We start from the raw sequence: 20,774 nt of genomic DNA, 5'->3' as shown, positions 1-20,774 counted from the left end.
GGTTCGGGCCTCTGCCTGGCAGAATCAATAGCTTTACTTGCAAGGGAGAGAAAAGGCGAGAGATATAGAATCAGGGAGGACACGGGAGAAGGTAGAGAATTGTTCTTTGCCATACCATAGAGCGGGACTAGGAAACGCGGCCGGCATGTCTTTCCCTTTTTATGTTCTCTCCGAAGGCATTTTGCGGGTTCATCGACGTCATGACATGCAGGTACTGGTTACACGAGAAAGAGGTTTGACTGGTTATTTTGAGACGATGAGTAAGTGGTACTGTATGTCAGATAACTGATAAACTACTATATTATGTAGGAGTTGTTAGCTAGTTACCTAGGTACTTAGAGTAGTTAAAATGAGTGATTTAACGAAACCAAGACAGACAGCTCTAGCCTCTACCTAAGGTAACTTAGGTACTAATTGATGCCTGAGGACAGCAAACTTTACTAGTCCGCCCACATTTGCAGCCTGACATTTCAGGCATACTCAGGCATCCAGCCAGTCAGTCAGTCAATCAGTCAACTCAATCAAACGGGAGAGCCCAGAACGGCCGTCACGTCCAAACGCTTCTCAATCGTCGAACTCGCCAGGCTGCCAGTTCTTCATCCTGATCCCTATCCGCCAACCTCCGCTCAGACAGACAGACACGCTCCGCATCTCGATCTCAGTCAAGGTCATTTTAGATCCCGTCCTTTTGCGGAACCGCTGCGTTGCTGTCTGTGGTCGCTAGACCCCTCCGCCGGGCGCAGACATATCTCGACGAACGCTGGTTAGCGGCATGGTCTGATCCTTTTTCCTCCTCCCGATCGCATCACGAACCCACCAACCGTCGACACGGCAGCTTTGGCTGTCCCCCCTGGTTTTTGCCTCTGACGAGATATCGGCCATGCGTTGAAATACCGATCGAGATTTCTCCAGACCTGCTTGAAATGGAGGAGACCTATATTCTTGGCGAGGACCTGCCGTTGCCGCCTGCACGGCTGTTCGAACGTCTGGCCCAGCTGCCGGGTTATGTCTGGGACCAGACCATCGAGCCGTTTCACTCTACCTATGACAACTGGCATGTCTTTGGGGTTCGACATTCGTCCGATTCGGACGTCTCCACGCCCGTCGCGACGTCCTCAGGACCCTCCAGTTCAGCCCGCAACTCACCCCGAATCGAGTCGCGGCCGGCCTTTCGACACCACTGGCGAAGCAGCTTGAGCGAATCCAGCAGTGAGCTGTCTCTGTCCCGGATCGAAGCAGAGCCAGTATGGGTGCCAGTGGTGGCCCGAATTTCAACCCACGTGGTGAGGTTGGAAAGGGAATTCCACATGATGCGGTCGATTGTTCAGATATCCGACCCGGACTGCCACCATACAATACGTCCCATCGATATGATGCGGCTACCCGGAGAACATGGAGACGGTGGCCCCATCTTGGTCACGATATACGAGTCTCCCGGTGATAACTATCTGAAGGAGATGGTTGCCTTTGGCCCCGCGTGGTATGGGATCTGCGGCAGTAATGACTCCACCCCGGGGGAGCAGGTCTCACTGCCTCTCTTCCTCGACTTTGCAATAGGAGCATGTGATTGTCTGGAGCTACTGCATTATGGGCTGAAGACGATCCATGGAGAGATCCGCGCTGATGCTTTCCATTTCAACCGGGAAACAGGCGCTGTGAAGCTGGTGAATTCGGGAAATGGCGCCCGCGCATTTGATAATGCTCTTAGTGAAGGATGGTCCGCGTTATCGAAAGAGGTTGGCGTGAAGAACAAACTGCAGTTTATCGCTCCAGAGCAGACCGGAAGGATGCCCACAGAGCCGGATAGTCGTACAGATATCTACGCTTTGGGTGTTCTCTTCTGGACAATGCTTGCAGGAAAACCAGCCTTCGACGGGGAGGATCCAGTGGAAGTGGTACAGAATGTTTTGGGCAAGAAACTACCTCCGCTTTCATCCAAGCGGATGGATGTTCCAGACGCGGTTTCTGCAGTCATCCAGAAGATGACGCAAAAGGCAGTCAATGAACGATACCACACGATATCCTCTGTAAAAAGAGACCTGGAAGAGATCTCGAAGCTTCTAGGGGATGGAGATAGTGAAGCCTTGAAGAAGTTCCAGATTGCCCAGCGTGATGTGTCATCCTTCTTCACGCTGCCGTCCGGGCTGTATGGACGAAAAGAAGAACATGATAAGATCGTCAGTGTGGTAGAAAAGGTCTACAAGCGTCAGCAATCTGCATACGTAAAGGCAACCCAGAACAGTGCTCATGGGACCTATCTGGGATCGAACTCTTCAACCGCGGATAGCAGGGTGGACAGCTTCGACATTGACGGGTCGAGCGACTCTGGTTCGTTCAATATAACCGCCTCAAGGAGTAATTCGAATGGTGGGCCTCATCTGGTCCATGTCTCTACACATGAATCGGTCCACAGCACAGAGTCGTCCATCTCCACACAACGACCAGGGCAACTGGCTAACAGGGTAAAAAGCCCAGCCGACTCCCGCGCATCGTTAGACAACAATACCGATCGAGAGAGTCCTCTTTCTAATACGCAAGGGCCGGCAGAGACACTGAATACTCTGACTAGGCAAAAAGCCGTGCCCAAGCTGCGTCGCAGTGGACGTACTGAGGTGATTACCATTTCTGGGATGGCTGGGATCGGGAAGTCGGACCTGTTACATCGAGTGCAGCCCGCAATCCGGAGACTTGGATACGTTTCAATTGCCAAACTAGATCGAGCGCGAAGAATCCCCTATGAGCCCTTCGCAAGGGCTCTGGCCAGTCTCCTCCGCCAGATCTTTTCCGAGCGGGATGTCTCATCCGATTATCACAACAATATTCGGGCGATTTTGCGGCCCGTCTGGTCCACGCTGCATCGTGTTTTAGAACTTCCGGAGCAGCTTATCTCCGCAGGGGGCAAGGATAAGTCATTGTCACCGAAGTTAAGTGTCGCTCAACATATTTTGAAGGAGAACACGAAGCTGGATCCAAACAGACGCGTTACACTTCCTGGCATAGGCCAAGGCCAGACCTCGACTGACTTCTTTTTGGCCCATGCAGCAGCGAAGAACGTGCGCCTGATGGAGACTTTTCTGGAGCTCTTGCGAGCACTGTCTCAGTATAAGATGATCTGCGTGACTCTAGATGATATCCATTATGCAGACGACGAGTCGATGGAGTTGATCATGAACATCCTGAAAGCCAAGGTTCCCTGCGTGATCATATTGAGTGGCCAGAAAGAGAAAATAGAGTCGGCTGATATTAAGTCACTCTTCGACGGGGACAATCCTAATGTAACCAACATCGCCTTGGGCCCGCTTAGTGAGGAAGATATCGTCAATTACGTTGCAGCCACAATGCACCAGGAACCTAATCCAAGTCTGATGCCTCTAGCCGCTGTCATCTTAGAGAAGAGCCAGGGCAATCCCTTCTATGTTCGCATGATGCTGGAGACCTGTTACCGCAAGAACTGTATTTGGTACTCTTGGAGAAATTCGAATTGGGAGTTCGACCTGGACCGCATCTTCACCGAATTCGTGGCTCCACACTATGGACAAGGTCTTGGGACCGAGTTCATCACGAAGCGTCTCCAGGAGATCCCATCTACTGCACGTGCGATCTTGACATGGGCAGCTTTACTCGGCTCTCCGTTCTCATTTTCACTAGTCCGGAAGACCATGAGCGGGGAGTTCATCAGCCCGGAGCAAGAGGACACAGACGACTTGCCATGTCCGAAGGCGACTGGAATTGCGAAACGATCGGATGCTGATATGGTGGTCGGACTTCAATATCTGGTGCAGGCGTATATCATCCTACCGGGAGAGACGGACGATGAATTTAGGTCGGTTACCTTCTGTCTACTTTTGTACTTCGCACACGACTAACTGCTCTATTTATAGGTTTGCCCATGATCGTTTCGCTCAGGCCGTTGCAAATTTGAAAGATGATCGCACACAGGAAAAGATGCATTTTGTCATCGCGCAGGCCATGATGAAGTACTTTAGGAACGCCAAGAATCTCTACGCGAAAGCCCGTCATATCTGCTTTGCATCGCGTCTCATCAAGCGGCGCGTTCCCCATAGAGTTGAGTATAGGAGGGTTCTTCGGGAGGCAGCTGAAACGGCTGCTGCATCCGGTGCCAGACCAACTGCCCTCTGGTATTTCCGCCATTGTCTCGATCTTTTGCAGGAGAAGTGCTGGGACGATCCAAATCCAGACGTCTACTTCGAGGCCAAAAGTCTTCATATCCAGACTGCCGAGATGTTATGGTCGCAGGGTCAGAGCGGTGAAGCCCTGGGCCTGCTCGAAGAAGTCTTCGCTCATGCTAGAGATGGGGTGGACAAATCGAGGGCATGGATCCTGAAAAGTAAAATATATGCCCAGAGTGGAAATCATTACGGTGCCATGAATTCTCTACTCACAGGTCTCGACGAATTGGGCGTGCATCTGCGAGAACCCACTTCGTATGAGGAGTGCGATGCTGCCTATGAAGAATTGAGTAATTACCTGAGACAGGCCGATTTCGATGAAATCCTCGAGAGACCGATAAGTGAGGACCGTACCATCATGGCTATCGGGACTGTCATGTCTGAAGCAATGGCCGTCACTTATTGGGACGACGCCTTGACCTTTTTGAGGATGGCCATCGAGATGGTCAGACTCCACCTCTTCAAAGGCGGTTTCACTCAGATCGCGATCGGCTGTTCCCACTTGGCCATGATCTCTTATAGTCGCTTTAAGGACATAGACCTGGGCGCTAGACTGAGTGACCTCGCATTGGCGTTACTGGAGCGCTATTCCGAGACCTGGACACACAGTCGAGGCTACACGGTTCACAATCTTTACGTCAGTCACCTGAGGGTTCCAATCCGTTCGACGCTGCCGGAACTTGAGACTTCCCTGGAATCCTCTTTTGCCATTGGAGACCCCTTTATGAGCCTAATCAGTCTTTCGTCGATGGCCATGGCACGTTTATATCTCGGTCAGGATATGGCAGAGCTAGAAGCGTTCTGCGATGAAACTCCAGAGGATATTCCCGATTGGATGGATGACACTCGTGGAGGAGCCAGTGTCCTTGCCGTCAGGTATGTTCCGTTGCTCTTTCTCTTCCTTCGTTTCTTTGATTGCTCACGGTCAACTGCAGGCAAGTCGCACGTGCTCTTCAAGGCAAGACATCCTTCCGGTCTCCCGAATATGTGATGTCCGACGAGTACCATAAGACACATGAATATATGGAGTATCTGGATCTGCATGCCACAAACGCAGATCGCCCCCGCGATATTTACATGGGGCTTTCCATGATATCTCTCTATATCTACGGGCATCATGAGAAGGCTGTCGAAGTTGGAACGAACATGATGGACACTATTTCTCGGCTATGGTCTGTGCGTGTCACTCAGGTTGTCTACTTCTATCTTGCGCTATCGCTGCTCAGTCTACACCTCGACTACCCTAACCGTCCCGGGCTGGAAGAAAGCCTGGAGAGGGCGATGGAGTACAAGGCCAAGATCGATTTCTCCCGGAGGGCATGTGACGCAAACTATGGCATGTGGTCCTTGATCTTGGAAGCACTGTTTTACGAAGTCAACAGTGATTATCCCGCAGCCGTTCAGTCGTTCGAGGCAGCTATTGACCATAGCCAAGTCCATGGATGGCCGCTAGAAGAAGCTCTAGCTCTAGAGCTGCAGGGTGACTTCTTGATCCGTCGAGGAGCAAAACGAGCTGCTCGTGCAATGATCCGTGAATCTATTGCCGCTTACACGACAATTAGTGCTTCTGGAAAAGCTGCCCATCTAGCTGAAAAACATGAATGGCTTCTTAAAACTGCCACTACCTCGAGAACCAATGACGCCGGTTGTCAAACTGTGGATTCGCTTATTGATATCCATCGTGACTCTGGCACCGAACCAGTTACGCCACACATGGAAGACGAAAGAAAGCAACAGTGGTTGGAGCAGAATGGCATGACCAGTGGAGAGCGATCCCTCGATATCTCTGGGGTGGGCCTAGACATCATCGACTTGTCGAGCATTCTGGAGTTCAGCCAAGTCATGTCCTCCGAATTGCAGATTGACAAGTTGCTGACAAAGATGATCGAGATCATTCTAGAGTCATGTAGCGGGTCGGACTTTGCCGTCATTGCTACTGACTTCGAGGACATTGGGTTTGCAGTTGCAGCAGCTGGTGACATAGAGAAGGGCCAGCAGGCTTTCCTGGATGGATTACCTTTCTCAGAGGTTGAAGATAAGATGGCGCAGCAGATTTCCCACTATACGCTTCGTACTAGAGAGCAAGTACTGGTTCACAATGTCCTTGAGGATGAACGCTTCTCCAACGTCAGTGAAGCATACCAGGCTCGCTATCCACTTGGGAGATCTGTGATCACTCTGCCTATAGTGCAAGCGGGGGCTCTACTCGGCGTTATCCACATCGAAGGCAAGCCTAACTCCTTTACCCAACGCAATGTCGTTGTGCTCCATCTTCTCTGTAATCAAGTGGGTATCTCTCTCGCGAATGCTCTGCTTTTCCGCAAGGCACGCAAAGTAAGTGCGACCAATGCGGCGATGGTGGAAGCTCAAAAACGAGCTTTGGCGCAAGCCCGCGATGCGGAGGCGAAGGCCAAGGTAGCTGAAGCAGAAGCCAACCATAACGTTAAACTCAAAGAGGACGCCGCAAAGGCCAAGTCTATTTTCCTCGCAAATGTATCGCACGATCTTCGAACACCGATGAACGGAGTGATTGGACTTTCAGAGCTGCTGAAAGGAACCAAATTGGATAAGGAGCAGGACGGCTATGTGGAGTCTATTCGTGTATGCGCGGATACACTACTGACGCTGATCAATGATATCCTGGATTTCTCGAAGCTGGAGGCTGGCAAGATGAAGATCTCGACTGTCCCTCTTAACCTGAGAGAGACGATCACGGAGGTTGTTCGTGCCCTTCGCTACACGCACCGCGACAGGGGCCTCGAGACCATAGAGGATGTCGACAAGGTACCGCCTGATCTGCTGGTACTTGGAGATCCCGTCCGTTTACACCAAATATTCATGAACCTCCTAAGTAACAGCTACAAATTTACCCCTAAGGGCTCTATTACTGTGAGAGCCAAGGTGACCCGTGAGGGTAAGGGCCGAGTTCGCCTGGAATGCTCCGTCTCCGACACGGGTATTGGTATCCCAGAAGAACAGAAGTCACGCCTTTTCAGGCCTTTCTCGCAGGCTGACAGCTCGACTGCACGGTCGTACGGCGGAAGCGGACTCGGCCTGAGTATTTGCAAGGCCATTATCGAGGATGTGCTTGGCGGCGCAATCTGGTTGGATTCTACTCCTGGCGTTGGTACGACGGTAACATTCCATCTCAGTTTCAACAAGGCTCCCAAGGAAGCTGTCGTCAAAGGTGCATGGTCCCAGAACTTTAACCAGATTGAGAGCAAAGTACCGCCCAAGCCTGTAGCGCGGGACCTGACAATGATCCCCCGCAACGAGATTAGGGTCTGTATCGCTGAAGACAATCCTATCAACCAAAAGATTGCTGTGCAATTCGTCAAGGGTTTAGGCCTCGAAAGTGAGGCTTACAGTGATGGCCAGCAAGCGGTCGAGGCTCTGCGCTTGCGTTCGAAAGAAGGCAGGCCTTTCCATCTAGTGTTAATGGACGTACAAATGCCTGTTTTGGATGGCTACAATGCGACACGTGAAATCAGGAAGGACCCTGACCCGAATGTCAATGAGGTCTTAGTGATAGCCATGACCGCCAGTGCTATCGAGGGCGACCGGGAGAAGTGTCTCGAAGCTGGAATGAACAATTATCTCGCCAAGCCAGTTCGATCCGGCGTGCTGAGTGAGATGCTCGACAAGTATCTTGCTCCAGCGCCGGCACAGTCGAGACCTATGAGGCTACCCACTCGAGGGATCAGCAATTCAAATCTCAAAGTCGATGACGTGCCAACTCCAGGCAGCTCTTCCTCATCACGCTCCGGCAGTCAAGTAATAGCATTGACGCCGCCGGAAGAACCAAACTCTTCTAAAAAGGACCTCCGAATAAAACTGGGAAGTATCTCCCATGACCCGCAGCCTCTGTCACCAGATGTCATATGGCCCTCTGAGAGGCAAGGTGATACTACAATCGTGATTGATGATGTCGAGTCCAAGACGTCACCTGAGACTGCAGGTGGCAGCGATGCTAATAATAATGCGTCATAATACCGTCCATAGGCAATCCGCCTTCGATTTTGGGCTGCTGTTGCCTAATAATCATGTCGGATAAGCCTATGTTTACTCGCTTATCTTCCGTCCGACTATAATTTAGGGTATCCCCTAAATTGTTTTATTACCATACCACGCCTAATTCACGTCACTATCCCCTTTTATCTATTCTTTGTTACCCCCTTTTTGTCATATTTCCTCTATATCGCTGCCCCCTACTTTCTCTCCAGCCTTCACTGGATCACCTCACAACATGATGAAAGCACGAATGATGAAATCTCGATATTATTAGGACCAACATTGCAGCGCGAAATATATAGATAGGTCATAGGTCATCGCTTCGGGTCGTTTTTGTCTATCTTTTCTAGGGGTTCATTTGATCGTGGGGTTTGGGATTGAGTGCTTTCTGTTTCCTTTTCCATTGTTGTTATAAATGCGAAAGTTTTCATTGTCTTTTTCTTCCCCTGCCAACTTGAATTCTACATCCCGAGAGCCTTGATGCGCCAGGGTCCACGTGAGCCAAGTCAAAGGGGGAGCAGGGTGGAAGAGGGAGCTTCTGTAATACGCTTATTCTTTATTTCGAAGGGGAAGGCGAGGTGTTAAAGTCACCTCAACCGGGGATACCAGGCAAAAAGAGTATACCCCAGAGCCCGGGATTCGGAAGAAAGCAGGGAAATGACCAAAAAGGGCATTTCAAGAGTTCAAGACAAAAAGGTGAAACCAAAATTCAAAGGCTTAACTTACTTTTTCACTTCACTTACACTTCTAAGGAGTTATTAGATAGGTAGGCTCTTTAATTAGCGGGTTTCTGCTCTTTTTTCTTTTTTGGTTGCCTTTCTTTCTAAGAGATTGAGATCTGTATATAGAAAGGGGTTTATGGGAAATTCTATTTCCTCTAGTTGATTCTTTAGATTTTGTATCTTTCTTTCATCTATTTCGTATAGATGTTTTATTTGTCTATAGACTACGTGGGAAGAGTAGATGTAAATGCTGGGTGTTGAGGCTACTAGTTAACTACTACTACTATTGTTAATAAGCTATCCTGTTGCCGACACATTGGGTGCAGCTGTATAGTATAAATTTCCAATCAGAATACGTGATGTCTCCTGTTCATGCTTTTTAATATATTTGGCGAAGGAGCCGTGGGCCAAATTATCCCAGGTAAGTATAGCATTTTAGAAAACTAAATCAGAATAGAACAGGAAATATGGCAATATGGTATATGCTTCGTATAGGTCGTTTTCAGCTTTGTTTCTTTCTTTCTTTTCCTTTTTTGTGGATCTCGACTACGCCCGTAGCTTAACGACTTAGGTAGAATGACAAAAGGGAGGGGGAAAGAAAAGCTTCTACTTAAGCAGCAACATTGGCTCTCCGACCAAAGATCCGGAGCCGCTTCACGCCACCATCAGGGATGAGGGTCAATTTGACATGGGTGAACACACGAGTATCCTCTCCTCCCACAGCTAGGTCGTCTCCTTCAAAGACGTGCTCTGTATCAGCCTGGGTGGGCTTCTCTCCCTTCACTAGCTCCACCCATCCTGGGTGGTCGTGGCTAGGGTCTTCCTTGCCTTCCACGAGGCCGTGGACTGTGATAGTTCGCGGGAAATTACCGCGGAAATCCTTCGTGTCGACGACCACTTTGCTGACGGATCCAGGTAATCCCAGGCGGATGATCGCCCAGTCGACGTGACCAGGAGCGCGGGACCGTGCGGTTTCCCAGCCATCACCCATGTCTTTGCCCCGGCCTGGGAGGATCAGATTCGAGCATGGAGTGTAGTGCTGGTCTGAAGCAGACAGGGCCAGGCCACCCACCAGTGCCGACGAGAGCTCTTCAACGGTCGAGAGGGCCGTTTCCGATGGAAGTGCGGGAGGGATTGCATGTCCATAGAGTCTCAATCGCGCAAATCCACCATCAGGATACATCAGCAGGCGAACATGCGTGTAAGGCTTAGGACTCTTCGGGTCATAGTCGTTCAGCTTCCACGCCCGTCGCTGAGACGGACCGCACTCCTGCGCTGGCAGGATGGTTGTCCAGCCCTTGTAATCTGCCTTTGCGATCTCCTCGTCCGTTACGCCGCTACCAGAAGGCGCATACGTGCCCTGGAGCTCTGCCTTCTCACCATAGTTCCCAACGAAGTACGCCGTGTCGACCTCGACGCCTTCGATGGCTCCGCTGGCAACTCCTAACTTGATCACCACCCAGTCATACGGGTCTGGGTTGTGCCGCCGCGTCTCCCACCCATCATACCAGGCACCGGTGTGTACGAACACACCGGGTTTGTGGACAGGAGGACCTGGGTTCAGCAAGTTCGGAGCTGCGGCGAAGTAGTCATTGGAGCACGAGAGAACGGTGCTACTGAGAGCGGATGAAGCGAGATTGGTTGTGCGGGCGAAGACGGTGTCGATCTGGTCGGAAGGAATCTGGGTGACTGAGGGAGAGGAAGTGGGAGAAGGCGTGTTGACAATGCTGGATGAAGGCAGCTCGGAGGCCGCTTTGGGCGTAATCGCGGGGATTTCCATGCTGTGCGGGGTCGGAAGGCGGAGATGATTGATCTTGGTTGGGGTCGGCCACTGGAATTCCTGACGGTGTGTACTTATGATTCAGGATAGAACGGCAATCAATTAGCTGGGATTTCCAAACATTGACGGTGTCGAAGGAGAATTGGAACGAAGAGAAGACGAGGAGGGGAAGGAGGAGGTGTTGTTAATGTATCTATCGATAACAGGAACGACTTGTCTTCCCGCCGAGCTTACTTACTCGATCTCATCGAATAATGAACAAGCACCACCCAGAGGGAAGGAAATCCAATAATAGCGCTATGGTAGAAATATTGCTCATCAATTGTGGTTCTTATCAGTCTAAATGATATTGTTCTTGTCTTTTGGACACAAATGGCCCACCGGTACCGGCATTGGCGTCTTAAGTATCGGAGCTCTCCGACGGGCCTGTGCAGACGTCGGAGCTGGGAGATCAACTTAACATTGGCACGAAACAATGAATCTAACTAGAAAAGTATGCATACTGGAACCATCGAGTTCCTAGTATGCAATATCATATCGTTAAGAGCCTCCCTTAATCCTCCCATGATCACGAGCCAGCGAAGCGTCTTTGAAGGACTTCAATTCCCTAGTTTCCATCCTTTTCTTTGTAACCTTCTCTTCTGCGTGACTATTGACTTGAGCATCCGGGGTAAGCGATATCCAGATCAGACCTAGCTCTGATATCTGTCTGCTCTTGGTAGTCGAAGTGTCGTGGTAGTGGTCGAGGATACTGCCTCAGCTTATCTCGATAGTATTCCGCCTGCTCAATAGCACCAATAGTTCTGAGGAAACTTATTGTGTCGAACTGGCCGCTCGGGCAATGCCTCTCTTCATCGAGATTTCGGAGCAGTGATGCAGGTAGCCCTCCCAGTCCACATTCATGGGCAAAACGCACTAACTGTGCGGCAACTTTGACCCAGTGGTAAACTTTCTCGGGATCTATTGTGCCTGCATGTTGACGGAACTCAATCATGCCTGGAGAGCAGTGTTTGCTCCCCGTGCCTGGGTTACCTAGCATATTGGAAAAGCTATATGCAGGCGGGGCTTCGTTGAACAAAGGATCAGACATAGCTATGCCTTGCTGCCAGGTTTCATGTAAAGTAGTATGATCATTGCATCTGTCCAATAAGGTAACCGGGTCTTGCGACTTCTTTGTGAGCTGACTAGGAAGTTGGCAATAATCCGCATACAGTGCACGGTCCACGGGATGAAGCGCATTGAGTTCAACTTCAAACAGGGTAACAAGCTGAGCGAAGTTGCGGAGAGTCTGCAGTGGGAACCCATTATTGATGCAACGGCCGTGTTGTAGTCTGGTAAAACATCCGATCTCCACATGCAGCCCGCAGGTCGAATTAACAATGACCTTGAAATTTTTGCGTAGTATGCGTAGCATATACTCGATCTCTGCAAAAGAGTTCATTCTGGGTTTCTCCTGGGGACGTATAACTGGACTAACGATATCCATGGGACAAAACCCCAAGACGTTGACATGTTCGTCTAGTCGATTGTGAGGCAAAGGTGTGGCTATCATATTCGCTTTGACAGTCCAGCGCCTCGCATCAGGATCACGAGCATCATACTTATTAACCCGGAGAAATGAACCTGCGAAGACCTGAATGACTTTCTCTCGCACCGAAGCGTACGTCGGTTCGATTCCATCTAGAAGAGGTGACTGTCCAGGGTTGCATTTCCGTGGAGTGTAGTCTCCCGGCCTATACCTAACCAGTAGTCCGAATGTCACACGGAAACTGTAGTTGACAGGATAGAATAGGGGCGAAAAGTGCCCGCTCACCTTCTTTCTCTTCCTCATCGTACCAAGCCAGAACAAGCGGTGGGTGTAATTTTGGGATATCAACAAGTGGTAAGATGGATGCTGGCTGGATGCTAGCGTAGTGATGGGCTTATATCATAAAATAAAAGACAAATGCAGAAGACAATAATGAACTTGGGCTCAAAGCACAGTTGACGTTCATGGAGAAAGCAATGTGGGGGTCATGCGAAAAAAAAGAGCTTGAATGACAATAAGCTGGAAGGCTTGTATATTAATCATCTTTGTTGGCGGTTGTGTAAGGATAGCAGCATTCTTTCATCCATGAGATAGTCACAGAATCATGCAACCCCCGGCAGTCTGACCTCCTTGTTCGGTAGTAGTCATTGCCGCCATTCTTGCTATGTCTTCAAAGGCTTCCGCCATGAGCTCGCCCGTCAGAGCGGAACATTCAGCGTACATGTCACAGCGAAGTTCTTGGGCTATCCGATATGCCTGCAAGCTTTGTTAAAATTCTGTTGAGAAGATACACTAAAGGCGCATAGGCATTTGAAGGCTGACAACTTACTTCCTGAGGGTATATAATGCTGGGCCCTTCAACGCGGAGATCTCGCTTTAAACCAATCATTGCCACCGGTATCCGCTCTCCGGTGCCCCTTTGGAAGTATCTGATAACATCCTGGCGCCACTAGACCAGAGCATGAGTCAATCGAACAGAATAGTCATGTTCATGAATTCATCTTTGTTACAAAAGAAGTAACAAGCCAATAAAAGCCCAGACGCTAAAGAGAATTAACTTACAGCTTTCAAGTTTTCCAACGTATCTCTATTCGAGATATCAAACGCCAAAACAACGACATCCGGGTTCAACGTCGTCCAGTGCTGATTTGGGTTGGCAGTATCGTAGCACTCGAGAACGAACCATTTCTTCGAGAACCGTATATCATAGATAAAAGGCTGGTCCTCATCATGTAAAGGATCTAGTGGTTGCGACGCTAACTGGGAGCCTGGCCTCTTTACTCCCGCCTTTAAGCGACTGCGTAGCAAAATCATGCATGTTTAGTTGAATCCGCCAGAGATATATATTTTGAAGCGCGAAAATATTCAAGGCAGGCAAAGAAATACAGAGACAATTTCTGGGCATTTGTTGAACGGAGAGAATATTTCCATTATACTTATGCACAAAGGAAAATGAAAGGAGTAGACATACGTTAAGAAGGTCGATTTACCACAGCCAGGGTCTCCCAGCAAGAGGATTGTTACTGTCTCTCTGTTAACCGCATCCGCCATTGCGAATCATTGAGGTGCGGAGAACAGTTGATGTCAATACACAACCATATTCATGACAAGAAATAGCTGTCCATAGGAGCCAACAGCAACAGGCAGAAATGGTCCAAAAGTTTATAACTAGAAGTAGTAGTAAAGACTCAAAGCTGGATGTCGAAGAGGATGAGGCGGCTACTGATCACGTGGCCATAGATATTTACGGTACCGTATTACGTTACCGTACGAGATAAGATCAGGGCAAGGAAACTTAAAATTTCCATCGATCGAGACCAGCATTTTGAGATACGAACATTGTCTAGGTCGCAGAGAGTCCCGCCACCGGTAGGTGGATGATGTGGAGGCAACACCGAAAGACCACCTTTTTCAGTAGCCTTACAGAAAAATTCTGGAGCTCTACACGACACTCTGCGATCCGGTGGCAGTCTTCAAATCATCGATCTACGACCGTCGCGACAATGTCGAACTTCGGCGAGGCTCTCGCGCCACAGGGTCCTGATTATTCGACCTGGAGCACAGATAGCTTGATCGCCAGGATCACAGAGTTGGAGCGCCAACTGCACGCTCAGACAGTCCAGCTCTCAGCCCCGGCACCCTCAGCTGGTAGCGGTTCTTTGTCTACAGAAACCGTCGCGGGGGTGAATACGAAAGCTACTTCTGAGCCTTCGGTAGCAGCGCCAACGAGCCCCAAGCAGAAAAAGCCGCTTCCTCCGCCTGATGACTTCACGCGCGTGGCCTCGCCGACCAAGCCTGCGAAAGTGGTGCGAGAAATCGATCCCTCGAAATACCATACGCGCTTCATCGCCCTCAAATTTGCCTATCTGGGGCAGCGATATAACGGCTACGAGCATGCGAACGGGAACACGACGCCTTTGCCTACCATAGAGGAGGAATTGTGGAAGGCGCTGCGGAAAACAAGACTCATATTTCCTACGGGAGCTTCCGGCGACGATGATATTGGAGACGGACCTAGGGCTATGCGGCCGTACTCGATCAGCTGGGATGGCTGTGAATATTCTAAGTGTGGCCGGACAGACCGAGGCGTGAGCGCTTTTGGTCAGGTCATCAGCCTTCGAGTACGCAGTGCGCGACCCAAAAAGCCAGTAAAGAGCAAGAGCCCTCCTCCAGAGGTTGAGTCAGCCGGTGTTGCTGCTCGAGACAGCGAAGTCCTTGAAAATGATGCATCCCTACCCGGTCTTGACATCTCAGACGTGGAGAGCGAAGCCGACTCGCAGTGGGATGATGTTTCAAATGAACTACCATACATACACATCTTGAACAATGTGCTTCCAGAGGACATCCGAATACTGGCATGGTGCCCCCATCCGCCTCCTGGATTTGACGCCCGCTTTTCCTGCCGGGAACGTCAGTACAGATACTTCTTCACGCAGCCTGCATTTTCCCCGACTCCAGGACCTGCTGGATTTGCGCGAAACGCAGGCAACCCTTACAGGGAGGGTTGGTTGGATATTGACGCCATGCGAGAGGCCGCGAAGCACTTCGAAGGTGTGCATGATTTCAGAAACTTCTGTAAGCTGGATACCAGCAAGCAGATTGAGAATTTCGAACGTATCATATACCATGCAGATATTGAACTGGTTGACCCCAAGTCGAATCCACTGGGGTATGTTGGGAAGCCGGGGTTCCAGCCCTTTAAAGACGGCGGCAACACTGCCAACGTGGCACAGTCAGAGGATAAGTGGCCGTCCACCCCGCAGGTGTACACTTTCACTCTCCATGGATCAGCCTTCCTCTGGCACCAAGTTCGGCACATGGTGGCCATTCTTTTCCTTGTTGGCCAGGGATTGGAGTCGCCTAGCATCGTCCCCGAACTGCTGGATATCGCAAAGAATCCTCGAAAGCCCGCTTATGACATGGCGTCTGATGCTCCACTGGTGCTGTGGGACTGTATATTCCCTGACGAGTCGAGCGGTAGCCGCGCGGATGCGCTCGAGTGGATTTATGCTGGCGATCCAAGCATCAGTGGATCTCTGACTGGTAAAGGGGACGGCAAATTCGGTCTCGGAGGTATTGTTGATGAATTGTGGTCTGTATGGCGACAGAGGAAGATCGATGAAGTCCTCGCAGGAGCATTGTTGGATCTGGCAGTGAGCCAGGGTGATCAAAGCATTATCCAAGATGGCCCGAATGCAGTTAAGCCTTCTCGCAGTCAGAAAGTCTTCTATGGCGGAAACGAGGCGAGGGCAGGTGGCAAATATGTGCCTGTCATGAAGAGAAGGAAGCTGGACGCAGTGGAGGTCCAAAACGCAAGGTATCTTGCAAGCAGGGAAAGGAGAACAGAGAGGAACCAAGGAGCCGAGCTTGACAATGCATAATGACATGTAATATATGCACCACTTACCTAGAGAATAACCATTCATATCACCAATGGGTTCACGGCCCATCTCAAGTGCGCTATAGATCGCCGCAGTAGAAATTTATCGTTTCAACCGTAGACAGATGCCGACTTTGACTCGTACAGACACTGACGTGTTCCCCGCCATACTTCCTCAAGGATCAACCTTTTAGGTAGCAGATTCTTTTGGACATTTCGTTAACAGAATGCCTAACACTTTCGCGATGGTCAAGCTTCCCACTCACCGGAAACACGACGACGACGTCTGGTTCTCCCTCCACAATAATGGCAAGGTAGAAGCGGACCTCAAATCCCTTGAAAGCCTCATGAATGACAATATCTTGGATCTGCGTTGTTGGAATGAATCTAGTCGCGGAGGTCGAGCAGTATGAGGCTGAAGACGTGGACGTTTGGATCCCGAGTCCACGGATAACAAGCAGCGATTCTTCTGTATATTCGCAAGGGAGTCAGTACTCGCTATGAGTTCCAGTAATTGTGAGGCCGAGCCAAATAGTCTGACCTGTGTATCCTTTCCTGAATACGCCGTATATGACCAATGCGCTTGCGATCGCAATTACCCTCCAGCTGTAAGCGTCTGCTGTCCGACATAACAATGACCCAATTGGGCTTGACCAGATAACCTTCCAAGGAATAATGGGTCCATTATCATAAAAGAATATGGATCGCAACGCCGCCGTATCGATTAATAAGGTGGATATAAAGAGTAAACCACGAATTAAGACTTGAAGGTAAAATGCGAGCTTCGCGGGGAGGGTGCTGCGCGGAGAAGCATTGGAGACCGTAAACGAGACAGTGGTCGTCGAAGGACGACGTACTGTAAGATGTACACCCATTGAGGAGAACGACGGAAGGGCCAAGTATATAGTGAGACACAGGAATTCAACGCTGCGTCTGTTGCTACCTCCTCACAAGGAGAGGGTCTTGCATCGCGCACTTAAGCTCCCCTAAAGTTCCAATGTGCACGGGCATGGGCCTAGAAGCTCCGGAAGCTAAGCGCTGGTCAGATTACAATCATCACGTGCTCCCAGCAGATGTCCCTCTGGCCAGAAGAGCTTCTCCTGCTCAAGATCGTGTACCACTCAGACAAGGCTAATATCTAGGAAGCCTGAAAAAAAAAAAAGCGAATTGTTGTGCCCGGTTTTGTTAGCCCCGCCGTTAAGTTGCACATTCCGTTTTTTAACTATCCTGCAACGCTATTTACCCACGACTACTGATCGGTCTTCGCCTCCACTCCTTCTATCTCCCTCCGGGATCGCACTAGATGACAAGATCACGATCTCGGTCACGATCTCCGCGCATGGAAGAGCGCAGGCGGAGCAGGTCACCGAGGAGAGGACCGGAAGGAGACCGGGAGAGGCCACGAAAGAGTCATGGAGGATTTCGATGGAAGGAAAAGAGACGCGATGATGGTGACAGATACCGTGATGAACGGACGTTAGAGCGTGGATACAGGGATAGAGGCGATCGTGGGCCCTCCCGTCGCGATGGTGATGATGATCGAGCTGGGGACAGGTACAGAGATGGCGACCGCGATCGATTCCGAAGACGCGGTAATGGCTACGACTCCCGTGATAGACCATCCAACCAGGAGAGAGGTCATGATCGTGATGGAAAGAGGGAGAAGAAGGAGAAGAAGGAAAAGGCACCAGCGCCGGCTGCAGCATCATCCGAGGAGTTTATCATCGTTCATGTCAATGACCGTCTAGGAACGAAAGCTGCTATCCCGTGTCTCCCTTCAGACCCGATCAGTGAGTTATGACCACCACAAATAATCATGGCGTCGACGAATCTGACTATTGGCAGAACTCTTCAAGGCCCAAGTGGCTGCACGCATTGGACGAGAACCGCATGAGATTCTGCTCAAGCGGCAAGGGGAACGCCCATTCAAGGATCAGCTCACTTTGGAAGACTACGGTGTGAGCAATGGGGTCCAGTTAGATTTGTGAGCAATTATCCCCTTCCTTTCTATTCTATGCTGCGTGGCACAGGAAACATTGTGGATTGGACTGAAGGCTGACTATGTGGCTGCAGGGAAGTCGACACGGGCGATTGAGAGACTATTCTGGAGCTCCCAGAGTGCCAAGTGACCTATCTAGCGGCTTAAGGCTGCAGGTACACTTCACTCGTAGAAGCACATGGAGATGTACTGTGCTTGTTTCTGTGTTACGATAGCTGCTATCTATGAGGTCTCTGTTTTTCCGAAACGGATGTTTGGCGTCCCGGCTTGCCTTGTGTGTATCTACCAGCAATCCACTTGTAAAGCAGGTATAAATACCAGCTCTGTAACATGGAACAGCTGGCACCCGTCATGTTTTCTTTTTCTGTTTGTTTTTCTGCTTGTGTTTGTTATCGTGTACGGTGTTGGACCGCTGAGATGCATGCTATGCTGCCTTGCTGACCATCTACTCTTTTCTGCGTTGTTGCCATATCTAGCTTTTGCCGGCCGCGGGGTTTTTTTTTTGCGGGCGGTGGAGCGTTTTGCCTGCGAGGCCCGTGACCCCGAGACCAAACCTTGAACAGGCCGGTTCCACTACTTTGGAACAGCCTTTTCCATCGAGACTCACACGACCGACTTTGCTTCTTGACTTCCAATGTCTCGTCGGCTTGCTAGAGCAGGACTTGCCTATCCTCTCTCGCGCTCCCCGCCATGAAATAACGGCTGTGTTGCCCGTCCTCCCTCTTGACCAAATCCCTGCCTGCCTCTCGAAAGCGGCTGTGATCGCCCTACTTTTCCGCCGTCTGCGCACAACGGTCCTCGACCAGCGTTTCTAGCTATCCGCTTTTCTGCCACCCCTCCACACCTCTCCTCCACCTCACAGTCACTTTACCTCCTTCAAGATGGTTCGGAACATTGTCGTCCTGGGAGGAACTTCCCATCCACACCTGACCCAGACGATCTGCAACCACCTCGGAGTACCCCAGGCTAATGTGCTCCTCACGAAATTCTCCGTCGGCGAAACAAGAGTCGAGATTGGGGAATCCGTTCGCGAAAAAGATGTCTATATCATCCAATCTGGCGGTGGTAAAGTCAACGACCACCTGATGGAGCTTCTCATCACCATTTCTGCGTGCAAAACAGCTTCTGCTAGACGGGTGACGGCAGTGCTGCCTCTGTTCCCCTACTCCCGCCAGAGCGACATTCCCTACAATAAGGTCGGAGCTCCTCTTGGAAAGTCGACACTGCCAGCCAAGTCTGATCCTGGAAATTGCTACACATTCGAGAGTACCCCTGCTACCCCGCATCCTGGGAAGGCCGAAAGCGGAAGCCTTGCCAATGGCGTGGATAACCTTCAGAAAGGACTTGTGAAAGCTCAACTCGATGAACATGACTCCATTGTGCCCAACGGAAGTCCCCAGAAGCGCCGTCCAGGCGCAAATGGGATGACTCGCAGTGACACCATCGATTCTGTGAGATCGGAAAGCAGCAATCGCGCCTCTCAGAACGGAAATGCGAACGATGATAACGTGAGTGTCACGTCCACTTCTTCTAGGACAGCCACTTTCCAGCCGCGTCCTGGTTATAGGCAGTGGGTTGCGCAGCCTGGTACACTTGTCGCGGACCTGCTCACCTGTGCCGGTGCCGATCACATCATCACGATGGATCTGCATGATCCCCAGTATCAGGGTTTCTTCGATATTCCGGTCGACAACCTGTATGGCCGACCTCTGCTGAAGAGGTACATTCAACGCAACATCCCCAACTACAAAGAGGCTGTCATTGTCAGTCCTGATGCAGGTGGTGCCAAGCGCGCTACAGCCATTGCAGACTCGATGGGCATGGAGTTCGCGCTCATCCACAAGGTATGTTTTAATATTAACGTGAGCCTTGTTACGAAATCTAACCAACTGTTACAAAGGAACGTCGTCCTATCAGGATCACGGACCGTCAGAACGCAACCATGATGCTGGTCGGAGATGTGAAAGATCGGATAGCAATCCTGCTTGACGACTTAGCTGATACATCGAATACTATCACAAGAGCTGCTAAGCTGCTGAAGAAAGAGGGCGCCTCTCGTGTCTATGCCTTGGTTACCCATGGCATCTTCAGCGGAGACGCCATTGAGCGCATCAACGCCAGCGCGCTGGACAAAGTCGTAGTGACCAACAGTGTCGACCAAGATGAGCACAAGCGGAGATGCCCCAAGCTTGAGGTCTTAGAAGTCGGTCACGTATTCGCTGAGGTAAGATCGTCAACTTCTCGCGCCATTCAGGGACACTAACAGTACATCAGGCCATTCGCCGCGTCCATCACGGCGAGAGTATCAGTGTTCTCTTCCAGTACGATTAGATGAAATTCACATGACACAAAACGGGGGGTTTCTTTGCTATTTTATTTTATCTTTTTGCTCGCTCCGGGGAGAATCAAAAATCACAAACCGGGGTAAAGATGATAGGCCGTTATTGGATGGGCCATCTCTTCTGCATGAGGATCTCAAGATATAGATGTCTCAAACCAGCCTCGCGTAAAACACACAACATTGCATCGACGGGTTATATGGCGCATATCTCGAATGTTCTGTATTTCATTATCTCGGTTATCTGATCCGTTGCTCCGAATGCTTTGCTCGGCGTCAAGATCTTTTCTCTATTTAGGAATAGACGAAACTATTGAAGATTTGGA

The 20,774-nt window shown here is 50.4% G+C and overlaps 8 protein-coding genes across 8 annotated transcripts; 4 read left to right on the top strand and 4 right to left on the bottom strand.

The window, feature by feature from the left end:
• Positions 1-923: 923 nt before the first annotated feature.
• C8Q69DRAFT_395993 (hypothetical protein) lies at positions 924-8,180 on the top strand (the record flags this gene model as incomplete). The annotated part of the gene is made up of 3 exons (XM_028627714.1): positions 924-3,823; positions 3,882-5,066; positions 5,126-8,180. The coding sequence occupies 3 exons, from the start codon at positions 924-926 to the stop codon at positions 8,178-8,180; spliced, it is 7,140 nt and encodes a 2,379-aa protein (XP_028489012.1).
• A 1,353-nt stretch (positions 8,181-9,533) lies between these two features.
• C8Q69DRAFT_502897 (putative allantoicase Alc) lies at positions 9,534-10,703 on the bottom strand (the record flags this gene model as incomplete). Its single annotated transcript, XM_028632437.1, has 1 exon — positions 9,534-10,703. The coding sequence occupies one exon, from the start codon at positions 10,701-10,703 to the stop codon at positions 9,534-9,536; it is 1,170 nt and encodes a 389-aa protein (XP_028489011.1).
• Positions 10,704-11,027: 324 nt separating this feature from the next.
• On the bottom strand, positions 11,028-12,679 carry C8Q69DRAFT_22508 (putative amidoligase enzyme-domain-containing protein). The gene has a single exon (XM_028626335.1). The coding sequence runs from the start codon at positions 12,532-12,534 to the stop codon at positions 11,353-11,355; it is 1,182 nt and encodes a 393-aa protein (XP_028489010.1). The 5' UTR covers positions 12,535-12,679; the 3' UTR covers positions 11,028-11,352.
• Positions 12,578-13,920, bottom strand: C8Q69DRAFT_22587 (Rho-like small GTPase). The gene is made up of 4 exons (XM_028626337.1): positions 13,703-13,920; positions 13,294-13,528; positions 13,061-13,180; positions 12,578-12,987 (listed from the first exon to the last, which is right to left on the bottom strand). The coding sequence occupies exons 1-4, from the start codon at positions 13,780-13,782 to the stop codon at positions 12,826-12,828; spliced, it is 597 nt and encodes a 198-aa protein (XP_028489009.1). The 5' UTR covers positions 13,783-13,920; the 3' UTR covers positions 12,578-12,825.
• A 314-nt stretch (positions 13,921-14,234) lies between these two features.
• On the top strand, positions 14,235-16,112 carry C8Q69DRAFT_395570 (pseudouridylate synthase 3; the record flags this gene model as incomplete). The annotated part of the gene is made up of 2 exons (XM_028627697.1): positions 14,235-14,921; positions 14,994-16,112. The coding sequence occupies 2 exons, from the start codon at positions 14,235-14,237 to the stop codon at positions 16,110-16,112; spliced, it is 1,806 nt and encodes a 601-aa protein (XP_028489008.1).
• A 20-nt stretch (positions 16,113-16,132) lies between these two features.
• C8Q69DRAFT_450798 (GPI-GlcNAc transferase complex, PIG-H component-domain-containing protein) lies at positions 16,133-17,154 on the bottom strand. Its single transcript, XM_028629463.1, has 3 exons — positions 16,653-17,154; positions 16,378-16,580; positions 16,133-16,315 (listed from the first exon to the last, which is right to left on the bottom strand). Exons 1-3 carry the CDS (start codon positions 16,984-16,986, stop codon positions 16,223-16,225), a joined length of 630 nt encoding a protein of 209 aa, XP_028489007.1. The 5' UTR covers positions 16,987-17,154; the 3' UTR covers positions 16,133-16,222.
• A 296-nt stretch (positions 17,155-17,450) lies between these two features.
• On the top strand, positions 17,451-18,206 carry C8Q69DRAFT_440460 (ubiquitin-like protein; the record flags this gene model as incomplete). Its single annotated transcript, XM_028628652.1, has 3 exons — positions 17,451-17,901; positions 17,957-18,095; positions 18,185-18,206. The coding sequence occupies 3 exons, from the start codon at positions 17,451-17,453 to the stop codon at positions 18,204-18,206; spliced, it is 612 nt and encodes a 203-aa protein (XP_028489006.1).
• Positions 18,207-18,599: 393 nt separating this feature from the next.
• Positions 18,600-20,553, top strand: C8Q69DRAFT_22487 (ribose-phosphate pyrophosphokinase). Its single transcript, XM_028626334.1, has 3 exons — positions 18,600-19,954; positions 20,011-20,334; positions 20,385-20,553. Exons 1-3 carry the CDS (start codon positions 18,992-18,994, stop codon positions 20,439-20,441), a joined length of 1,344 nt encoding a protein of 447 aa, XP_028489005.1. The 5' UTR covers positions 18,600-18,991; the 3' UTR covers positions 20,442-20,553.
• The last annotated feature ends 221 nt before the right edge of the window (positions 20,554-20,774 follow it).

This window comes from Paecilomyces variotii, assembly GCF_004022145.1.
Source record: "Paecilomyces variotii strain CBS 101075 chromosome Unknown C8Q69scaffold_1, whole genome shotgun sequence".
Classification (NCBI taxonomy): Eukaryota; Fungi; Ascomycota; class Eurotiomycetes; order Eurotiales; family Thermoascaceae; genus Paecilomyces; species Paecilomyces variotii.
Note: the sequence above shows the minus strand (reverse complement) of the source record. Positions and strands in the feature narration are given on the sequence as shown.

Excerpts from the sequence above, each read along its gene's own strand:
- C8Q69DRAFT_22508 (XM_028626335.1), bottom strand. The coding sequence starts at position 12,534 with ATGAGGAAGAGAAAGAAGGTGAGCGGGCACTTTTCGCCCCTATTCTAT.
- C8Q69DRAFT_22587 (XM_028626337.1), bottom strand. The coding sequence starts at position 13,782 with ATGGCGGATGCGGTTAACAGAGAGACAGTAACAATCCTCTTGCTGGGA. Across the intron at positions 13,181-13,293 it reads CGTTGGAAAACTTGAAAGCT|TGGCGCCAGGATGTTATCAG; the intron begins GTAAGTTAATTC and ends GCTCTGGTCTAG. Across the intron at positions 12,988-13,060 it reads GCATTATATACCCTCAGGAA|GCATATCGGATAGCCCAAGA; the intron begins GTAAGTTGTCAG and ends CAAAGCTTGCAG.
- C8Q69DRAFT_450798 (XM_028629463.1), bottom strand. The coding sequence starts at position 16,986 with ATGGGTGTACATCTTACAGTACGTCGTCCTTCGACGACCACTGTCTCG. Across the intron at positions 16,581-16,652 it reads ATTCAGGAAAGGATACACAG|AAGAATCGCTGCTTGTTATC; the intron begins GTCAGACTATTT and ends GCGAATATACAG. Across the intron at positions 16,316-16,377 it reads ACGTCGTCGTCGTGTTTCCG|AATCTGCTACCTAAAAGGTT; the intron begins GTGAGTGGGAAG and ends AATGTCCAAAAG.
- C8Q69DRAFT_22487 (XM_028626334.1), top strand. The coding sequence starts at position 18,992 with ATGGTTCGGAACATTGTCGTCCTGGGAGGAACTTCCCATCCACACCTG. Across the intron at positions 19,955-20,010 it reads AGTTCGCGCTCATCCACAAG|GAACGTCGTCCTATCAGGAT; the intron begins GTATGTTTTAAT and ends ACTGTTACAAAG. Across the intron at positions 20,335-20,384 it reads TCGGTCACGTATTCGCTGAG|GCCATTCGCCGCGTCCATCA; the intron begins GTAAGATCGTCA and ends ACAGTACATCAG.